Below are 20,162 nucleotides of genomic sequence, written 5' to 3' on the forward strand. Positions count from 1 at the left end.
TTGGATTTTGGCTCATCTCCTTTCTCTTCTTGTCTTACTCTGCCCGTGCTCTTACCTGGCACAGATAAAATATTAGAACAAGTCAAAACACAGTCTCTTTGCTTTCCTGACTTTTCTCTCCCACTTCCTAAGCTAAAATTTTAAATGTCAGATTTTCAAAATGTGGCATTTTCAGAGGAGTGCTATAGCCTGGATCTCACTCAATGGAAAATGTATTTCCAGTTCAAAGGGTTTTAAAACAGGAAAGGCCAAAGCAAATGAAAAAGAGTGGGGAAACAGCAGCTGAAGCTCTTCTCTAATTAGATTTTCAGTTGTTTCTGTCAGCAACTTCTCTACCTAAAAACTGAAATCTAAATCTTGCATGCCTTAGAAATGGCTCCTTTCCCTGGCTACACCTGTAGACAGCATGAGTTTCGTGGCTATGGAAAAAATGAAGACAAGAGAAGAAAAGGTTCATTAGAGCACAAATTTTGACACTTGGAGAAGTGAGGCTATTCTAAAAGACTGTCACCCTTTTCATCCTCTGCTGCTACCTCAGACATGTCAAGGAATATTCCATGACCTGAAACTGCATGACCTGGAATATCCTCAGAGCTGATAAATCCAGTGGGGTCACTATGGTGGCACAGTTTTAACCATGTGAAAAGCTTTTCTCCCAGCAGAATGGCTTTGCTGTTCAAAGACATAATCTCCTTTTGAGTAAGAAAAGACAACTAAAACCCGTATAATGATGGACCTGGAGGAATTGGGAGAGCATCAAAGGGCATTTCAGAGATCTCTGTATTTGGTCTGAGTCCAGCACTGGACTTGAAATAATAATAGTCCTTCTCTGAAAGAGGCTCAGAGGTGATGTGTGGTCACTCCTGGCTGTGGAAGTGTATCCCATTTGGTGGCTGCTGCTGGCTCAGTCAGACAGACAGAAGTGCCCAGAGTACTGCATGGTGTTTGAAACTGCACATCTTTCTTATCACTCACCTTAACAAAGGACATAACGCTGCTCTAAAGACCATTTCCCCTGCTACACCTTCAGTCTGGGATTCTCCACAACTGAGCAGCACAGTTATTTTTGTCTCATCTGTTTGGAAGCAACAGAGCTTCCAGCAGGGTGCCAAGGCAGTGTAAAAACAACTTTAGTCTATTAAAAGAGATCATCTGGGAAAATTCGTTGCTCTTGTCACCATCAGGTAGAGCTCTGCTCCTTTTGCTTTCCATTCAGGCAAGCCTCCACTATTTCTGCCTTCACAACAAGTTATAAAAAGACAGAGAACATAAGGAAGATAAAAGTTCTGTTACAATTTCCTCTTATAGTCATGTACATTCACATCTCTTTCTGGTGTGGATACCTGTCTGATGCCAGCCACTCACACAGGTACCCTTCATTCCAGAAGGGGAATGGGGCATCCAGAGGACTGCTTCTCAAAGGAAAAGAGGGAGAAAAGGGAAGAAAGAAAAGGAAGAAGGAACAAACCCAAAGTAATTGAAATGTCATTTCAGCCAATTTTATGAAAGGTTATTAATTATTAGTTATTAATTTTCCTTTATTCCAGACAGTGGGCACTGCTCCAGTGCACCAGGCTGTGGAGGTGCTCCACAGCAGTAGCCAGCAAGTGTGAACAGCCAGCATGAGCACCATGCAGAGCCAGAGGGGGGTTTCCTAGGGAGTGAGGATGTTTAAAGGTAAGGCAAGATGCTGCATCTTACATGAAAAGAAGGGATCTTTAGCAGCCATGGTTGTGTGACAGGTCAGTGCAGGCTGTTCCTCTGGCACATCGGACCTTGTCGCTGTTCTCCAGTTGGTCCCGGTCACCCCGCTGATCCCATCTCTCAAAAGCAAAACAGAGTCTGTTTCCATCCTTTCTCTCTCATCACAGGGAGACCTCCAGAGATCCCTCTTTCAGGTGGATTTTGGAGACGGCATCGCTGTGTCATACGCCAATCTCAGCTCAACAGAAGATGGGATCAAGCACATCTATCAGAACGTGGGCATATTCCGAGTGACCGTGCTGGTGGAAAACAGCCTGGGCTCTGACAGCGCTGTCCTCTACCTGCACGTAACGTGTATGTATGTTCATACCCCTTCTTAGCTCCTGCTTTTCTTTTAGAATTGCTGCTTGTAGCTAGAGGTGACATTTGGAATTTGGCAGCTGGGTCCAGAATGGTGGGAAATGATGAGTGTTCCCCTGTCCTCCAGACAGACTGTTGATTCCAGACTGAGAGGAAACGTAGATTCATTAAGGTTGGAAAAGACCTCTTAGATCATCAAGTCTAATCATTAATTTTTGCTTTTTAAACCATGTTTTTATCGCTAATTTTGGATAGTCTAATTTGGGACACCTCTAAGGACTGTCCTGAAATGCACTTTCATTACCAAGCTTACACTTCTAGAACAACAAAGACACTCAGGTATCTTTAATGATTTTTAAAAGCTTTGAATTTTACTTTGTGCATGTTTTTATGTTAATAAAACACACCCAGCTCTGGGATGGAAACCAGTGCATTTCAGTGTTTCTGTTGTCATAGGAACCAAAATATTTGTATTAAATAGTATTGCAAAAAAAACCCACAAACTAAAAGACTATCCTCACATTGCTTTTCTGCTATTCTTTTTAACATTTTTATACTTCATATGTGTCTGATTTACAACTGGAATGTATCCTAAGTTCTTGGATAAAACCATCATTGTATTCTTTCATATTTATTTTAGCACATGGTTATGAACCCAAAAGGTCAAACTATTTATCAAAATTTTGTAACATTTGTAATGGATTTTGTTTGGGACCATAATTTTTCTTTATACAGTGGAGTTTTTTTGTTTGTTATTTATGTTTTCACTGTGTACCAGATTAACTGAGAAAAAAGGAAATTCCAAAACATGAAGTTACGTTTACAGAAATATTGTTTACCATCTACCAAACTAACTTCACATATTGTGCAGATGATTTGGCACATTCCCTACACTTTACCTCTAGTTTTGGGGTTAGTTCACACAGCATGAAAGCAGCTGCCTTTTCAGGGTAGGAGAGCAGCTTTTTAATGAAGAGCCATTGTGTCAACAGATGGGAACAGTGGGAGGCAGGAGTGTGGGAGATAGCATTTTTGTGAAGGAGGACTAGAGGAGCAGGAGCAAATATCCACCTGAATGTCCCCCTTCAAAAACACCTTTGGTTGGCAGGTGTCCAGCCTTTGCCCACTCATAGTGTCTTTCTCGTCTGCAGCTGCTCTAATGCATTTTTTTGAGACACTGAAGGCTTATGAAGTGTTTTGATTGCTTAACTGTACAGGAAAGTAACAATATTCAGATTTGTTTGTGTGACTTAGCAGCTGATAGTGTATGTTTGTGTTTTGCATAGGTAATTGCCAGCACACAGTGTGATTATTGAAGCTAGGCCCAGATGATATGTGCCAGACTCCCTGGAGAAGTGACAGCTCTAAGGGATATGTCTCACCTTTCTCTACATGACAAGAATTAGGGGCTGCAGAACAGGTCACAAATGAGCATGGTGCCACTCAGCCTAGCAATAGACTTGCTGAGGACAGGGATGCACAGGAGATCCAGCCCCCTCCAGAGTCTAACACCCTGACCCACAAAAGCTCCTCATCCTATTTGAATGCTTGCATTGCCACTCAGCCCTCTGCTGAGTATTCTGCTTGGAGTGTTTGAGCTTGGCCTTTGGGGAGTTTTGCAAAAAACATCTGTCCTTAAAACAGACACACTCTGCATTGTCAGAGGCACAGACAAGCAATGTGCAGCCTCAACATCTAGAGTTTTAGGAAGGGCTACAAACTGGCTGATCCCTGGTTACAGGGTTAATACATGAGTGTCTGCAGCCAGATCTGGGCCTTCCAAAACCTTCCTTACCTGTGGCCAGCACTCTTTCTGCAGGAGAAAGCTGCAGGCGCTGAGCCTCCAGTGCTTGTGGTTTCAAAGATAAAAGTCAAGCCTTCATGCCATGCTCCCCTCATGCTGCTGCAGCCATGTGGCCAGTGCACAGAAGCAGTGCCTTTCCTGCTCCAGGGATCCAGAAGTGCAGGTTACTGTGAGATAGGGGCATTTTGAGCTGGATGGACAATATAAACTGTTGTATGTAAACTGCTCAAGCCAACAGCCTGTCTCTTAGCTGTCCTGATATGTCAAAAATTTCTCCTGGAAAATTATCTATGGGTGCTTCAGATGCTTCAGAATAACATCACCTGTGCAAGTGAGCCTTTTGAGAAGCTTCTCCCTTTCAGTTTTCTAGAGCTTGTACACACTTGTTTGTTTTCCAGAGACAGCTGAAGGCCATAGCCTCCACAGCCCTGTATGAAGCTCAGAAATTAATTTTCTTGAATCCTCTTCAAACTTACCTGGGAGAAAGCTGTCTCCTAGCAGGAGGGCCTATCCAGAGTGAGCTATCCCCATCTGCTGGCCAGATAACAGCTCAGCTTTTCAGCCTCCTTGATCCAGCTGTGCTGGGAAATGTTCAAGCAGAATTGGGTTGCTTGAGCCATCCTTCATATCCCTTCCTAGCAGGTGTATGAGGAAAGTCCAAGGAGGTGCTGGGCATTCTCTGCTGTGCAGGATCATTTGAGATCTGTTCAGAGCAGTGATACAGTAATGCTGGAGAGTATCAGATTTTTCATGGGCTCCATCATTACAGTTGTCACTGCATTTAGCTGGGGAAGTTGCTGTTTTTCAGGTCTTAGGGTCTTGCTGACAGCAGGAACAGCGTGGAGATGGAAATGGATATGAGGAGGAGGGTGCCATTAAAATCATAAGGGTGAAATTGTGGCATCTCATGAATTTCCAAGAGTGTTGATTGCTGCTTATAGAAGGCAAAATAAGCCATGGTCTCATGTATAAGCAGGCTTTGGTTAATCTGATCATGGATAACTTTTAATTGGGCTGCTTCAGCTTAAGCAGTGGCTGTGTCTACAACCCAGAGAAAGATGCATTTCAGTAATAAATCAGGAACACTGGTCCTTATTCTGGCATTGTTTGTACAGTCTGATTTTGGAGAGTTTTTTTCCTCACTCTGTCTATTGTGTTACACAGGATGCTTTCTCCAGAATATTTGGTATTCATTTAGGCTGAAAAGCAAGGTCTAAGTGGTGATTAATGCATGAGGTATATCCTGAAAGATATCCTCCCTGGAAATACATAAAATTCTCTAGCAATGCATCTCAACTTCATATGAACAATTCTCATCACTGGAGAGCTCACAGATAGAGGATGTGTAGATGTGGCCTTAATATGTTTAAGGAACTCATGTCCTCATGTCACCTGAGGTTTCTTTATTTTTCTTTCCCTGTCACTCAGGACAATTGCTTTGTTCTCTTAGTGAACAGTCAGAACACATTTTAAAAATAATCTATAGAACAAGATTTAACAACAAAGGCCCATCTGTTTCCAGAAGATGGGAAATGTGTAACCCTGGGCATAATGTCACTTGTCGAATGAATTATGTTCTGTTTATACTGAAGAAATAAAAGGGTTTATTGATGAAAAGGAGGGAGTATAAGGTAACATTAAAATGCAGACACAGTGAATAGCTGCCTTCAGAAGGAGTTTCTGCTGAAGTTCACCAAATCATAGCAGTTTTCAAGTAAAGATACTTCATATCTACTGAAGCCCTTTGCACATTCTTATGTCTTCCCAGTGAAGGCCATATTCACACAACAGGGCACTGTCCCTACTGTAAAAGTCATATCAGCTCCTGACTTCATGACATTCATGCAGTAGAGAGCCCAAGCTTTTCAGCTCCAGGTACAGGGGTGGCTCCTGTTCTCTGAGGAACAGGTTTAACCCTTCCTCTCTAGAAATGGTACCAAACCACAACAGTCTGTCATGTCCCACAGTGATCTGGGGAAGAATTTTCTTCCCTAAACCAATGTATATCCCACCCAGGTTCACTATTCAGATGAAGGGAGAACTCACCTGATGCTTCTGTCTCTGCAGGCCCCTTGGAACACGTTCACTTGTCTCTACCCTTTGTCACCACGAAGAACAAGGAGATCAACGCCACAGCAGTGCTGTGGCCAAGCCAAGTGGGAACACTTACTTATGTCTGGTGGTTTGGGAACAACACAGAGGTTTGTATTCCTGATGGACTGAGGTCAAAATAATCCTGGAGGAGCTCTCTGACAGAAGAGGGAGGGAGAGAGGGATCTGGGAATGCTTCTGTGTAGTCACAGATGCAAGAAAATGATAAACCAAATACCGAGATGCTAATGGTCCTTGGAGGTACCGACATGGAAATTTAAGTAGTGCTTTGTGTGTGTGGCTGTGCCTTAGCTGCAGGGTTTATTGCTATTTCATGCAAGTTACCAATAGCTTTCTTCCTTAAGAAAGGTGAGCATAGTTAACCAAAGTCTGGAAGAGTTTCTACTGTTTTTCTTCACCCTCTTTTCTTCAGTAAGAAGAAAAAAAGTAGGGGCTTTGGAAGTTTTTTAGGAAAACAACCTTTCAAGCTGAAGCTTTTTTTTATATTTGGAATTGACCTATGCTGAGCCCCAGCACCCCATGCTAAACCACATGTGCAAAAGGACCTTGCTGTCATGTGCTACAGGTGGATGAAATGGTTCCCAACACGCCTCCCTGCCCCAGGGCTCTGCTCAGATATGAGAGTGTCATCCATCACGTTCTGCTGCCTCTGTGCTTGCACAGACATTAGAACTGTTACTTCACATATAATTATGGCTAAAGTATCCAGAAACCCTAATTAGTTTCTGAGGGGAGAGGTTGTCATGGATTTTGTAGAGCCAAGAGGGAGCTTCATAATCACGCATGAATCTCTTCTGTATAATGCAAATTAATTTGATCAGTACCTTCTGCTTTATTTAACTCTTTGTGACTAAGGCAGAACCTGACTTTTTGTTGTTGTTTTGCATTAAAAATTTTCCTGAGATGATGGAAAATGCACTGCTTCTCTTCTGACCATCTCCTCCAACTATTTCCCCACAGCTAATTATTCTGAGCTTTGAACTCATGCACCGTGTTTGTAGTCTGAATTTATCTAGTCTGGGATTCAAGGTGTTGGATTTTGTTATGCCTTTCTGTGTAGATTAAAGAACTCTGTACTATCAGCAATCATCTCCCCCTAGAGGTACTTACAGGCTGTGATTGTCACCTTTTAACCTTCCCTCTGATCTCCTAAGCTCAAAAGTGATCATGGTTGGTCTAATTCTGTTCTCATTTAAGTGTGGGTTTTGGTATAGACTACAATGGCAACAGTTTGACTTAATACTGGGTACTTGGAAGATCTCACCCAGAGCTGATTAACAAGCAAAAAGAGAAGTTAGGGAGAGTCTGCTGGAGGACACAACTCATTGATAAACTGGTTCACAGCCAAAGGGATCTGTTCCCTCTCAAGCATCAGCATTTACCAAAAATGATGTCTATGTGTCTAAGGATAACATAGGACACAAATGTGAAATCTTAATTTGGCTGGTTCTGTGTCGCTAAAGGACACAAAATGATTCACACAAACGTCTCTCAGTGATAGAACAGCAAAAGAAAAAACTTTATTCTCTGACTCCAGTACTTATAGATTCTTGACAATGACTGGATAATTAAGTTACCACCTTCCCAAAGACACTGGTCATGTGAAATGTCCATCAAAAGATGTTTCTTAGAAGGGATGTGATAAATATGTATATATTTATATATTTATATATATATATATGTAATATATATATATAAATATATAAAAATGTTTATAGAACTTTCATGGGAAAGTAACTAAAACTGTGAAAACATTATCAAAAGGCTTTGGTTTTCAGGGTGACAGTTCTGCACCTTAAATAAAGCACTTACACTAGATTTAGGAAAGGAGGCTGCTACCTGAGCAGTGAGTGTTGCAGGCCTTTACAGCAGGATCTGAGCCTCTCTGGGGAGTGAGCAAAGGTGGGAATTTTAACATGGGATCCAGAACCAACATGCTAAGTGGAAAGAAAGCATTGCAAATCCTAAAACATAGCTCCTTTGGAAATTTTAGGTTCCTTTTACCTTACTCCAAGCTTCAGGAGGACATCCCTGTCTGAGATTCGTGTGCTCTCTCCAGGAAATTAGCTGCCATGTCATAGGGCCCCTCCTGAGTCTGAAATTTGCAATCTGGAACTAACTCCTCAAACCATCCCAATATGTTGGAGAGCCAAACTAATTTTTGCTTTTCCTTTCCAGCCAAATTAACTCAATTTTTCCTTTTATGATGTATTTGCAGCCACTGATCACATTGGAAGGGAGCATCACATTCACATTTTCTGTGGAAGGGATGAACACAATCACTGTCCAGGTCTCAGCAGGAAACACCATTCTCCAGGACACAAAGACTATTGCAGTGTATGGTGAGTTCTTCCCCTTAAGTTTCACACAGGATTCTCCACAGTCCACATTTACAGAGCCTGGTTACCTGGCAGCAACAAGAGGTCTTTATTCCAGAATGCTTTGGGTGAGATTATAAATTGAATTCCAGTGTTACCAGTCCAGTGCAATATCTCTGAAGGCCACTGCCTGACATTAGTGCAGACTGACATGATTGCAGAATATTGATCTCCTTCCCAGAGCCCTGTGCATGTGCTCCATCACTCTTTCATCATCTTTCATGATTGTCAAAATGTTAGTTTGTTTTGTAAGCTGGTTTTCCCCCTTCTTGGCCAGCAGAGGCCTCTTAACTCACAGAAAAGCTGCTCAGCTTGAAAGACAAATCAATGCTGTGTGCCGCAGTTCTGCACAGAAATCTGTACTGATCTGACATTGTTCTCGTGCGTCAGAAGCAGTTAGGGCACACAAATACCATCTAGTGTAGATGGAGCCTAAAACCCACTGGGGATCCCAGTTTTAGCTGATAGTGATCAGTGTGGGCACCTCTGTTAACAGCAGCAGAGATTGGGTACGTTTTCCAAGGCTACTCCTCTCCCCACATTTATCCCTGTTCCATTCCAATTAAGATCTCTATGGTTTGGGACACATCTATGAGAGTCCAGTCACAGCTTCCTACGCAGGGCGTGCCTGCTCCAGAAGTCAAATTGAAGGTAACATTTCATTTACATTCCCAACACAGCTCCCTTTGCAGTGCTATTCATCCACTCAAGCAAGGACTGATCACCTTTTTCAGTTCCAAGACACTCAAGTAATGAATCTCCCAGATTCTCCACATCTCTCAGGGAGACTCTCAGGTGCTCTGCTGGATTCCCTCACGGTCTGTGCACCATCTGCATATTGATTAAGCAAAACATGAGCTGCATCAGGTTTCACAAAGTTCTGACCCCTCATTTGGCATTAAAGCATTTCAGTCTTTACTCACCACTCTGTCATTGCATCTGCAGAGAAATTTCAGTCCCTGAGGTTATCGTTCTCTCCAAACCTTGATGAGTACAACCCAGATATCCCAGAGTGGAGAAGGGACATCAGCAGAGTAGTCAAGAGAGCTCTGGTGGAGGTAAGCTGTGTGCATAACCTGTGTTACAGGGGTTCTGGTTCCTGGTTTGTTCCTTCACTAGGAATGGATCAGCAGTTCTCTCAAGGTGTCTCTGTTTCCACCATGCAGAAATGGAGAACTGAAGCATTTGAGGCCAGCATCCTAAATTTTAGACAGGTGAAATGATGTCATCCTATGATAATCTGGTACCCAGAGTCAGCCTTCAGTGTAAAGCAACAGTGTTCTGATGGAATTGCAGATATGCTGTAAAAAACTTGTGAGACCAAAAATTAAACAATCTTTACTACACAGAAGAACACCAGAACAAGTACTTTAAATCCTTCATATGGCACGAGGCTCACAGGGCAGGACTGGATGCTGCTTTTCCCATCAACACTGTACAGAAGCTCTGAAGTTCTTTCTTTAACTATGGAACAGAATGTCACAAAAATATTCTAGTGTAGCTGAAAATTTGGATTTGAAATTGAGGAGGTAAGAAGAGTTAGAAGAGATAGGTGGGCTTTCTCAGCTCAATAGAAAAATAGTGCAAAGAATTGTTTGAAATAGTGTTTCTGCTTTTATTTAAAAATAAAGATACTCAGATTTTGAAAGGACAAAGCCTTACCAGGGTTATTAGCAAGGTTAAGTGTTATTTGTGGCATGATCTGGGCAAAAACTCTAGAAAAAAAAGTATGCACTAATCAGGTGCACAAATTTGTCTGTATTGTTTCTGAGTTTTTTTCTGGTATTTTGTTAAGACAGGAGGAAAGGGAAAAAAAGAGCATTTTTCTGGAGCTTGATCTTCTGACATATTTATGTCTGTATCAAGTATTCAAGGATCCATTTATCTTCAAGGTGAATTTTCAGAAAATAAACATCTCAGTAAAGCAAAATCAAGCCATAAAAAAAGAATTGTAAAACCACAGTACCAAGGCTACATTCTAAAAGCAGAGCAGTGAAAAGACAAAGTATTTTGGTTATTTGATTAAAAAAATAAAAATTGATAGCTAATTATCCATCTTTATGTAGCTAAATGGTTCACCTTAAACAAGCCTTTGTGAGAAGTTCCTGTAAAAATTAGAGATAAACCCAGTAGATTTCTACAGCAATTAAGTAAAAGGTATAAAAATGAGTCAAATAACTAAATAATTCAATAGGAAATTATAGCTGTGCTATAGAATTTTTATGAACTTTTATTAAAGTATTATATTCTTATTACAGAATATCATCAGACTTGGATAAAATTCTGCATACAAAATTACAGTTCTGCACTAAAATCTGATCTTCACTCTGAGTAGGGATAATTTCATAGTATCACAAAATATCCTTTTTCTTGTTTTGATCATAATTATTTGCTCGCATCATTGATTTTCTGATTACTGTCTCCCACTTTTGAAAAAAAAAATTGTTCCCAGCCTCTGAAAATGAAGGCAATGAAGCAGTGAAGGAATGTCTTTCCTGACACCTTAAAGCAACCTGTTAGACAAGAAGAAATAATGCAAGCCCTGGCTTCACAGAATACTCATAAAGAATATAAGAGACCTTTATATATTTATAAGAGTTTTTTCCTAAATCCACATTACAAAACAAAGCAAAATAAAAAAAGGAACTAAGACACGTGCTTTTCCTTGGTGTGTGGTGGAGGGGACTCCACAGGGTTTCCCCCAGATTGTCAGCAGTCATGCTAGGGTTTTCCATGGGAAAAGCTCAGAAAATTGTGATTTGTGATCAGTTTTGCTGACCCTTTGTCCTGCATCCACCATTTCCCCCGAGGAGCTCCATGTCTTCACTCCTGAACTACCATGGAAAAGAATTCCTGAGGTTTAGGTCCAGTTAATGTCTGAGAGGCTTCCAAGTCCTTACTGCAGGGGAATCTCTGCTGTGCCTCTGTGATCTGTATCTGAAGGCACTTCTCTTCCACCACTTTAAAAGTGACCAACTAAATTCAGCACTTGAAAACTTCAGGTTAAATAAAAACCTTGATCTTTAAGTGCCTTTGGTGGATAATTCACAATAGAAAGGCAATGGAGGAAGATTCATCAAATTATGTTTCTCCTTCCTTTGTCTAACAAAACTTCCTGAGGGCCAAACTAGGTCCTTTTTTGGATGATAACTGGGCAATCTGATTGTGTAGTGTTAGCTGAAACATAAGACTGGAGATGGCCAAGGCAGTAATGCCTGTAGGTGACTTTTTTCCTGAATTTTTGTCTAATGTATCAAAATTAGGGATATTAAAGTCCCAACTTAAAAATTTCAGCCACCGAGATGTACAAGATACAGCCTACATGGTGAAAGTACTGTGAGGCCTTAATGAAGAAGCTCTCAGCATTCAGTGCCATCCCCTCTGTTTCTGTCTCCATTTGTCTGTGTGTCAGGCTACAGGTATTTCCAGCAAGCATGTTCTGGTTGCAGTGCTCCCTGGCCTGCCCACGTCTGCTGAACTTTTCATTTTACCATATCAAGATGCCACAGGAGAAAAAAAAAGAACAGCAGCAAACCTAGAGCAGGTATTGTGTCCATTACTTGGAGAAGTGTATGTTTATGCTTTTCTCTGTGTGTGTGGATGTGTGAGGTATATATCTGTATTTATATGGGATTTGTATATGGCTAAAACTGGTAATTATGGTAGGAATACATCTGATTCACTGGGGTACATGTTACATTTTACATTCTCTTCAGTGTTTCTCTTTATGTTTCTGGTTTTTTGGGGCTGGTTGGGGCGTTTTTTTGGGGTTTTTTTCTCCCCAGCTTTGGAAACAGGCTTTGGAGCTTCCTTTAGGAGTTTAGATACATATTTGTCTTCTTTTAGAAGTCCTGTTTACTTCATGGAAGCAGTAAGAAAGAAGGAAGGATTTAGGGGCTGATTCCTGCTGACAGGAACTGTGGAGTAGCTTCATGAAGCAAAGCTTATAGTCCAGAATCTAGAATGCACTGGAGGACAGAGCTGGTGGTGATCCTGGGCAGTTCAGAGCTTCATTAGTTTAAGGCACAGGGATGGGATCTGCTTGCCTTCCTCATGGTGCTGGAAGTGGGGCTGAGCCACTGTGGATTGTTTTCTCTGTGAACAGCTGAAATAGGTTATGGTGACTGGAGGACTCTGTCTCTCTGCAGACCCAAAAGGTCCTACCAGCCAGATGGGCCTAGCAGGATTGTAATTAAAAGATAAAACATTGTGCTGGGAAAAAAATCCTGAAATCTTGTAGAATTATAGAATTGTTAAAGTTGGAAAAGACTTTTAATGCCATTGAGCTCAATTGATAGCCTAACACTGCCACATGCACCACTAAACTATGTCCTCTTGTCCCATAGCCCCTTTGCCGTCTCTCAGCTTATTAGTTCAGATTCCAGGGGCAAAGAGAACTTTGAGGGAAGCACCAGTGTACCCCTCCCTCTCCATACTCCATGTCCATGGCTCAAGCCATACTAACTCAGCCATGAGCCTCAAACCTCCAAGTCACCCATATTCTTATGCTTTCCCTTGCTCAGCATTCCTACCTGTCATCTTTTCTTTTGACAAATTACTTTTTTCTTCGATTTTCACCACCCATGTAGTAAACAAAAAATATGGAGATTTACTGCTCTGCAAAATCTTTCCTTCCTTTTCTCCTTCATTTCCCCTTCTCCTTGCTTCCTTCACAAATTGGCAGGGAAGCCAGTCCATAAACTTTCAAATTTACATCTGACCCAGCTCCCTTCCGGCACTCAGCAGCTTACTCTTTCTCCCTCTTTTTATGCCTCTCTTTTTCTCTCCTGTAAAAATATAGTCTTTGTGTCTGTGGAGGAAGGAAGCCCTGGCAGTGCTCGCTGGCCCTTTTTATGGATGAGAAGAAATGTCATTTTCAGTGTAACTCCATCAACATCTCTGGCATGCTGCAGAGTCCAAGTGGTAACCTCTGGAGGAGAGAGAAGCTGTTTGCCATTTGCAGCCAGCTCTCTCCTGCGGGAAGAAAACCCCAGGATGGTCAGAATGGTTTTCTTTCTGGTCTGTGGGTGCTGCATTCCCGTTCCTAGTAACTCTAGTAGAAAATTTTTCAGTGAGAACTGCCCAAGGGCCACAAAAGATGTCTCTGCCCTCTGCTCTGAAGCATATTCTGATACTGCTCCTGTTATGTCATCTGTTTTGCCTGTGATCCTCCACTGTGCCTTGCCCAAAGTGTTTCAGAGCTCATTCAACAGCCTCTCCCCGTGCTTGAAGTTGCTGCGATGAGTATTGGGAGCAGATGTTTTTGATAGCTACAGCTTAAGCTGCTTCTGAGGTACTTCTGATGTATAGTGCTCTTTTCTGGTAGGAATAGAAGTCTGTTTTGTGCTCATGGGCAAGGAACAAGCTATTCAAAGGCACGTATGTGAGTTTGCCAGTTTGCAGGTGCACACCCAAAGGAGTTACAGTTCTGAATTATTTCTTCTAATTTAGAAAAGAAGCTTCCAAGTATACAGGGAATAGAATGGGAATAGTTTACACAAGTACTGCAATGGAATAAGGTTCCTTAAGGAAGCACTTCATTATATAGATAACTTTCTTCATCACCTGAGCTAGACCACTGTCCTGCCGTGGGTAACCATGAGGGGTGTATGTGCTTCAATGGACTTTCACATCTACCAGTAAATCTCATTCATATTTAATAACCATGGGAGGCTTACATTTTGCTGTTTCTCCTTGGGGTGGATTAAGCTGTTCTGTTTTTATCTGACACACACTCATTTGGCTTTGTAAACATACTTTTAGGTCTCTCTGCCCAGCCACTTGTATCTAGGTGCATAATTCCCATTGACTTCAGAGGCACTTAAATGTCCACTGTCCCTTGAAAATCTAGGTCTTGGTTTCCCATTTATCAAAGTCAATAATACTCCTTTGTGCCACTCATGCTTTTTGAATCTGAACCCATAGGCCAATGGTAGTGGGACTGCAGTAGTGCCCCACTTGACAGAAGTACATTTCCATGCAGTTTTCCATGAGGGTAGTGCATTTGTGTCTCATGCTCCCTTTGAGACTATGGTTAGATGGTAAATGCCATTTTCTTCCTGACTTGATGTATCACTTTCATAGAATTGTCCCAAATATTTTTTTAATGTATATATACAATCAATTATTGTCATATCTGTTTGCATTTAGAAATGGGAACTCTGCATTCCTAATATTTTCCACTGCAAACTAAAGTACCTTTAAAAAGTTTGACTGCTGTTGACAGCTAAAAAATCTGTTACATGTGAGTCTGGGAAAGTTTTCTCAATGTGCAATATAGGACAATTTCACTTAATATCTAAATACATAAAGACAAAATAAATGCTTGATCCACTCCACTTTCTATAGTCAGTGCAAAGTTATTCTTCAGAGGTTCCTAAATTATCAAAAGGCCTTTTCATCCTGCAGAATCCCAAAACACATTATAAATCTTGTATTTATGTATTTATGACAGGAATATTGTGGCTTTTCTCTTTTTTTCTTCTTTCTTTTTCTTTTTTATTTGGGTCATTTGATTGCTCTGCTTCATTTAACAGTAGCTGAGGACAGACTACCACCCTGTTTAAAAATGTAGAAATAATTGGCAGTTGCCAAACACTGGTCTTTGATTTGCATGCTACAACTGCAACAACACTGAAATATCCCAAATCTTGCAAAAACAGCCACACAGAATTGCCACTGGCCATTTGGGATGGAATGCAGTTGTTACACCATCTTTATGGATTGGCTTGGTGACTTTAATAATTACAGAATTCAGATCTGCTACTTCAAAAGCAGATTTCTTCAAATTTTTTTCTCTTCAGTGAAAGGCAAATCTCTAATAGTAACATTTCAAAAAACTGAGTTATTTTTGGCACAAATCCAGTTCAAAATGAATGCTCGGTAGGAAAATATTCTCCTTAAAACTCAGTAGAGGGCAGTTATGGTTATTGCAGTGTTTGGTTTTACTTAGCAGGAGGATTTTGAGGGGTTATCTTTTTATTTATGCATTTCTCAAATGATCTTCTTCCATATTGTTTTCTAGTGGGGGCTTTTATCCAAACATGCATTTTATTTTAGTCAAATGAAATGTATGCAGAAGGTGCATGAGAATTCTGAAGTGAAGTTTCAAGTGGAGGTTTCAGTGTTATCCTGAATTTCTCTTTAGTTCTCTGTTTGGGTGCTTTTCACTGGCCTGTTCAAAATTACTGTAGAATGCAAAACAGGGGGTAAGAGCAAATAGTTAATGACATTTGAGTCCATTAATCTTTTCTCTGAGAAGAGCTCTCATCAACATAGGATGGAGACTTTGGCAAATGGTAGCATCAGCTGGTTGGTAGCCAACTGTACTCAATATGCTGCAGCTGTGGCCAGTATCTGTATCCAGCCAAAGAGATGGGAAATGACATGGATGACTGAATATCAAATGGACAGTGATGAACTGCAGAGATTAAATGAATCTTGCAAGTTTAAAACCATTGAGAGTGGCATTCAGGAAGCCTGGAAGCATTTATCTGTTGGGATTCTTTCCTTAAAGCAGATTTAGTTTTATATCTGCTTCATTGCAGCTGATGAAGCTTCTATCTTATTTTATAGTTTGGGGTTTTCTTTCACCCACCCTCCTAAGCTTTAGTGTTTCGGTGTATTTGCTTTCAGTACTTTTCTTTTCTCTGATGTATTTCAGGTGTGCCCATCACCAAAACATATTTAGCATCAAGATCATGACAGTGAACGCCTTCAAATCTTACAGAAAATTGTGCCAATCAGTCCTGGAAATTAAATTCCAGGAAGAGGTTGATATACAGGGTAAATCATTTAATGTTTACTAGGAGAGAATTTTTTTAACATCTGTGCCTTTGAATGAAGATCAAGTCTCCCACTGGTACTTGGGGGAGGTTGGGCCAGTGTTAAGAAGTAAAGGCAGATGAGGAGAGAATGGAATAATGTGAACCAAAAGACCTTGTAACAGGGGCTTTTTATTTCCTTAGCCAGCTTTTCTTAATAGCTGCTTGTGTGCTGTAGGAGAGGCTGTGTAAATCTCTTGTCTTAATACCTTTGATTTAACTCCTTCCACGTGACTGTGAGCCCTCTCTCCCTCATCTTTTGCTCAGTGTACAGAGCAGCCCTTGATTCTCAAGGCTGGTTTTGGTAGCCTTTGTTCATCAAAAGTGGATCCTGGCTTTTATGTCCAGGTTCTCTCTGGGTTCATATCTGCTGCTCCATTCTTGTCCCAGAGTAACCACAGGAATATCCTCTGCCTCGTGCTCTCACCGTGTCCCTGGGTACTCCCAGCAGCTTGAATTTAGCATCTTTCATTAAAGATCTGAAGAAATTCCTGCTGGAGCCACTAAGTCAGTGACTGTGCTCTTTTCAGTGCTAAGGCAAGCGAGCTCTAGAGGCCCCATGTGAAGTGTCCAAGGTTATCCAGGGCAAGTGGCACAGTTTAAAGTAATCCACATTGGCCCTGACTCCTGCTTCACTTTCCCAATGTTGGTTCGAGTTTCTTCCTTCTAAATCAATGTGCATAATTCTTTCCTTAGTTGTTTATTGATTTGCTCAATGAATTGAATAGAAGTGTAGCACTCATTAGTTGAGATCTTTACACAGTATCTATAAAATTATCAAGATTCTTAGCTAGAGAATACTAGCACAGTTGAATCATGTTCAATTAGTCTAAAATAATTTATACCAGGGGTTTCAAAAGTCAATAAAGGTATGGGAAAATGCCCTTCTCAGTGATAATTCTGCTTCTTGGTTCACATGGCTTTTTTACAGTCCTAAATCTGACAAAATGCTAAGAGAAGCCAAATTAATTTTTGTTTTGTTCCATTTTTAAATTGGAATCTCTTTTTTTTTTTACCATTCACAAATTGTCTGTTATTATTATTCATTATGTGTCCTTTGATGAAAAATGATACATGAAGAATAGTTCCTATTACTAAATTATTTTTGCACATCATGCTTAATTCTGCAAATGAAGCAGATAAAGTCAATGAGGCTCAGTTAAGGACCAAAACTAATTCTGAAAGCTAATTATTTTCACAAGAGAGACTCTTGAAGACTATAAATTAGGAGGTTGCTATTCTAAGAAGTTTTGTCTTCAGCTAAGTTAGTTGCATCTCCAAGAGGGAGAGATGAAGAGGGGGAGGCCTGAGGCCAACCTGTTCCCCAGATGAAGGTCTGCCTGTTCAACTGGAGTTGCACTGCTATTTTTGAAACAGGTCAAAGTACTTTGATGTTTCCTTTTCTGATTTTTAAACCAGAATACATCCATGGTATCACTTTGAGTGCAGAAATAAAGGGAAGCACAAACCCCAAAACGTTCACCATTGAAACCTTTTTATTACCTCAGCAACTGAGATCAGCCTTTGTGTGGAAATTTAATTCAGAGGCACTTTTTTAATACTGTAAACAACTCTAGTCAGAACCACTCCTAGATTAAAGTCTGATAACTGAGCTAGAAATAGGCTCGATAGAGTGAGAAAGGCAGAGGAGTCTGTCCTCCAATCTCAAAGCAAATGTCCTGACTGAGCTTTCAGCTCACAGGCCCCCTTGGGACCATGTGAGGACCACAAACATTGCCAGGTCCAGCTTTGGAGACCAGTGTCCAATCCCAGAGTGAATTTGGCCCTTGAGGTTTATGTAAACTGCTCACTGACCTCAAATAGTGGCTTTTGTAAGCCATTATGTATGGTTTTCTATTTCTATTTCAGATAATTCTTAGGAGTACAGAAAAAGCATTTTCACTCTGTAGGTCTGTCTTGTTTTCCACATAAAGAAAAATGAAAATATTGTACTGAACAAGCAAACATTTTAAAAACACGTCTGAATGCATCTGTTCTTCCCTCAGACGTGTGTGTCAGGAATCTCCAGAGCTGCCTGAGGAAGGCAGATGTCTGATTCTCAATAGAACTTCCAGCACTTTTGAAGATCTTAGGCTGTTACTCACTTTTTTCACTTGTTCAGATTCCATAAAGACCAAGGCAAAAAAAAACCCAAAAAAACAGAAACAAAGCTGTACACAAAAAGCCACTGGGAAAACATGTAATTAATCGAGCCAAGGAGATGTGCTTTATACTCTGTGCAGAATGAAGAGTTTTGCTGCCAGTTTTGACACTTTGTGTGTAGTCCTGGAATGGTTACAGCTGCTTCAGGGCTGTGCTGGGACACTGGTGGTCTCAGGCTGAAATTATTTTAATCTGAGATGAATTTGTTCATGTTATACAATGAAGTCCTCATTCATAATCAAGTAACAAAACAATACAGTAATAATAAATTTCAGTTGTGACTCTTTCTTTCTGTCTTTCTTCCTTTTCCTTACTACTTCACCCTTACAGCCTCTCTCCTTCCTGTTTTTCCTTACCATTGGCCCTTCAGAGAGGAAAGCCTTTTTTTGTTGACTTTCCTCTCACACACCTCTCAGCTGCTGTTGTACCTCTTCACTCAGTGCCACAGGAGCTGCAGGCAGGCCAGGGGAGATCTCACTGTTCCTTCAGGTCACTAGAACCCAACCAAACCTCTTCTACCTTCTCGTGCTTCCTCCAGATTCTCCCATTTTTCCATTTCTTGCCCAAATCCTTGAGGAAGCCATTCTCCAGTACTACCCAGCAACGTTTGCTAGCTGCAGACAGAGTTACATATCCCAGGAATATCACATTCTGTACTCTGCTGGTAGAGCAGGCATCATGTGTGTTCTTCACCTCTGCTCTTTCCCTGCCATTTTGTGTGGCTATCACAGTGTGCTGAAGAGGAATGACACAGCTTGTGGTTGTCTCCTTTCCTTACTTTACTGTCTTGTATTTGGGGGGGTGGGGGTTTGTTTGTTGGCTTTTTTTTTTCCAGAGGCTCAGCTACCCCAGAAGCATCAGGATATCAGAGCAGAAAGGAAAATTCCTGCAGGATTATGGAAGAGAACTGTTAGGTTTTATGTGGGACTGCATACAGCCAGGATGATACTTTTCCCATTAGTTCCATGAGCCATTAATGTACCTGGTTTTCAGCATATCCATCTGCATCTGTTGCTCTAGTTTTAGAGATGAAAAACTTTTTATAGTTGTCAATCTTGGTTATTAATATGCTCAAATCCTTAAAGAGAGCTATAATTTGCTTCTCAGGCATTCTTCATGTACTGCACATCTTTGTGTCACCATCCCTGCTGCTCTGAGCTCAACAGATGGCTCTTTGAATGCAGGTGGTATTTTTTCTTGATATTGGAAGAAATAAATTTACTGCTCATTCTGGCACCCATGAAATAAATTGTAACTTTAAAGAGATATATTTAAAAATATAAATAAAATGCCTGTAAGAGTTATTGCCAAATTGATATTGGACCAAAGGCACCTATTCAAGTGATCAGCAGCCAGAAATGAAGTGTATGAGCCAAGAGTATTGAAAGAACCATTAAGAATGTTAAAAAAAAATAAAAGAAGCAGATAAATCTCATACTGTGATGAATGATAGCCAAGGAACATCTAATCATATCTGGGTAGAATTTACTGAAATAGCTCAACCAGACAAAAATTAAGAACATGAAAAAGATGGTGTAAAAATTATTGGGATGTTCTTTTTTCTGACATTTTTTCATTAATATTTGAGAAGGAATAAGGATTTATTTAAAACAAATTGAATTAAGTGGTGAGCACTAGAATGCGATTCCACTCAATCCTGGTGTGTCTATGAAAACACATTCTCAGCAAATGCATATTAAGGGTTATGGGGGATGTTGTGTTTCCAGTTTTCCAACCACCTTTCCCTAATATAGCCAATGTTCAAGTGGAAAACTGATCTCTGCTGTAAGAAAACGTGAAATACACGAAACGTCAGGC

At 40.7% G+C, this 20,162-nt stretch overlaps 1 protein-coding gene across 2 annotated transcripts in view; it reads left to right on the forward strand.

Annotated features, from left to right (window-relative positions):
- Positions 1-20,162, forward strand: part of SORCS1 (sortilin related VPS10 domain containing receptor 1) — a 262,302-nt gene that overhangs the window by 232,182 nt on the left and 9,958 nt on the right. For both annotated transcript variants that reach the window (XM_023929827.2, XM_023929828.2), the window contains exons 19-23: positions 1,872-2,058; positions 5,936-6,069; positions 8,199-8,322; positions 9,304-9,416; positions 11,771-11,902. In XM_023929827.2, coding sequence (XP_023785595.2) covers positions 1,872-2,058; positions 5,936-6,069; positions 8,199-8,322; positions 9,304-9,416; positions 11,771-11,902 — 690 coding nt within the window. The remainder of the gene's footprint in view (positions 1-1,871; positions 2,059-5,935; positions 6,070-8,198; positions 8,323-9,303; positions 9,417-11,770; positions 11,903-20,162) is intronic.

This window comes from Cyanistes caeruleus, chromosome 8 (assembly GCF_971803275.1).
Source record: "Cyanistes caeruleus chromosome 8, bCyaCae1.hap1.1, whole genome shotgun sequence".
Lineage (NCBI taxonomy): Eukaryota > Metazoa > Chordata > Aves > Passeriformes > Paridae > Cyanistes > Cyanistes caeruleus.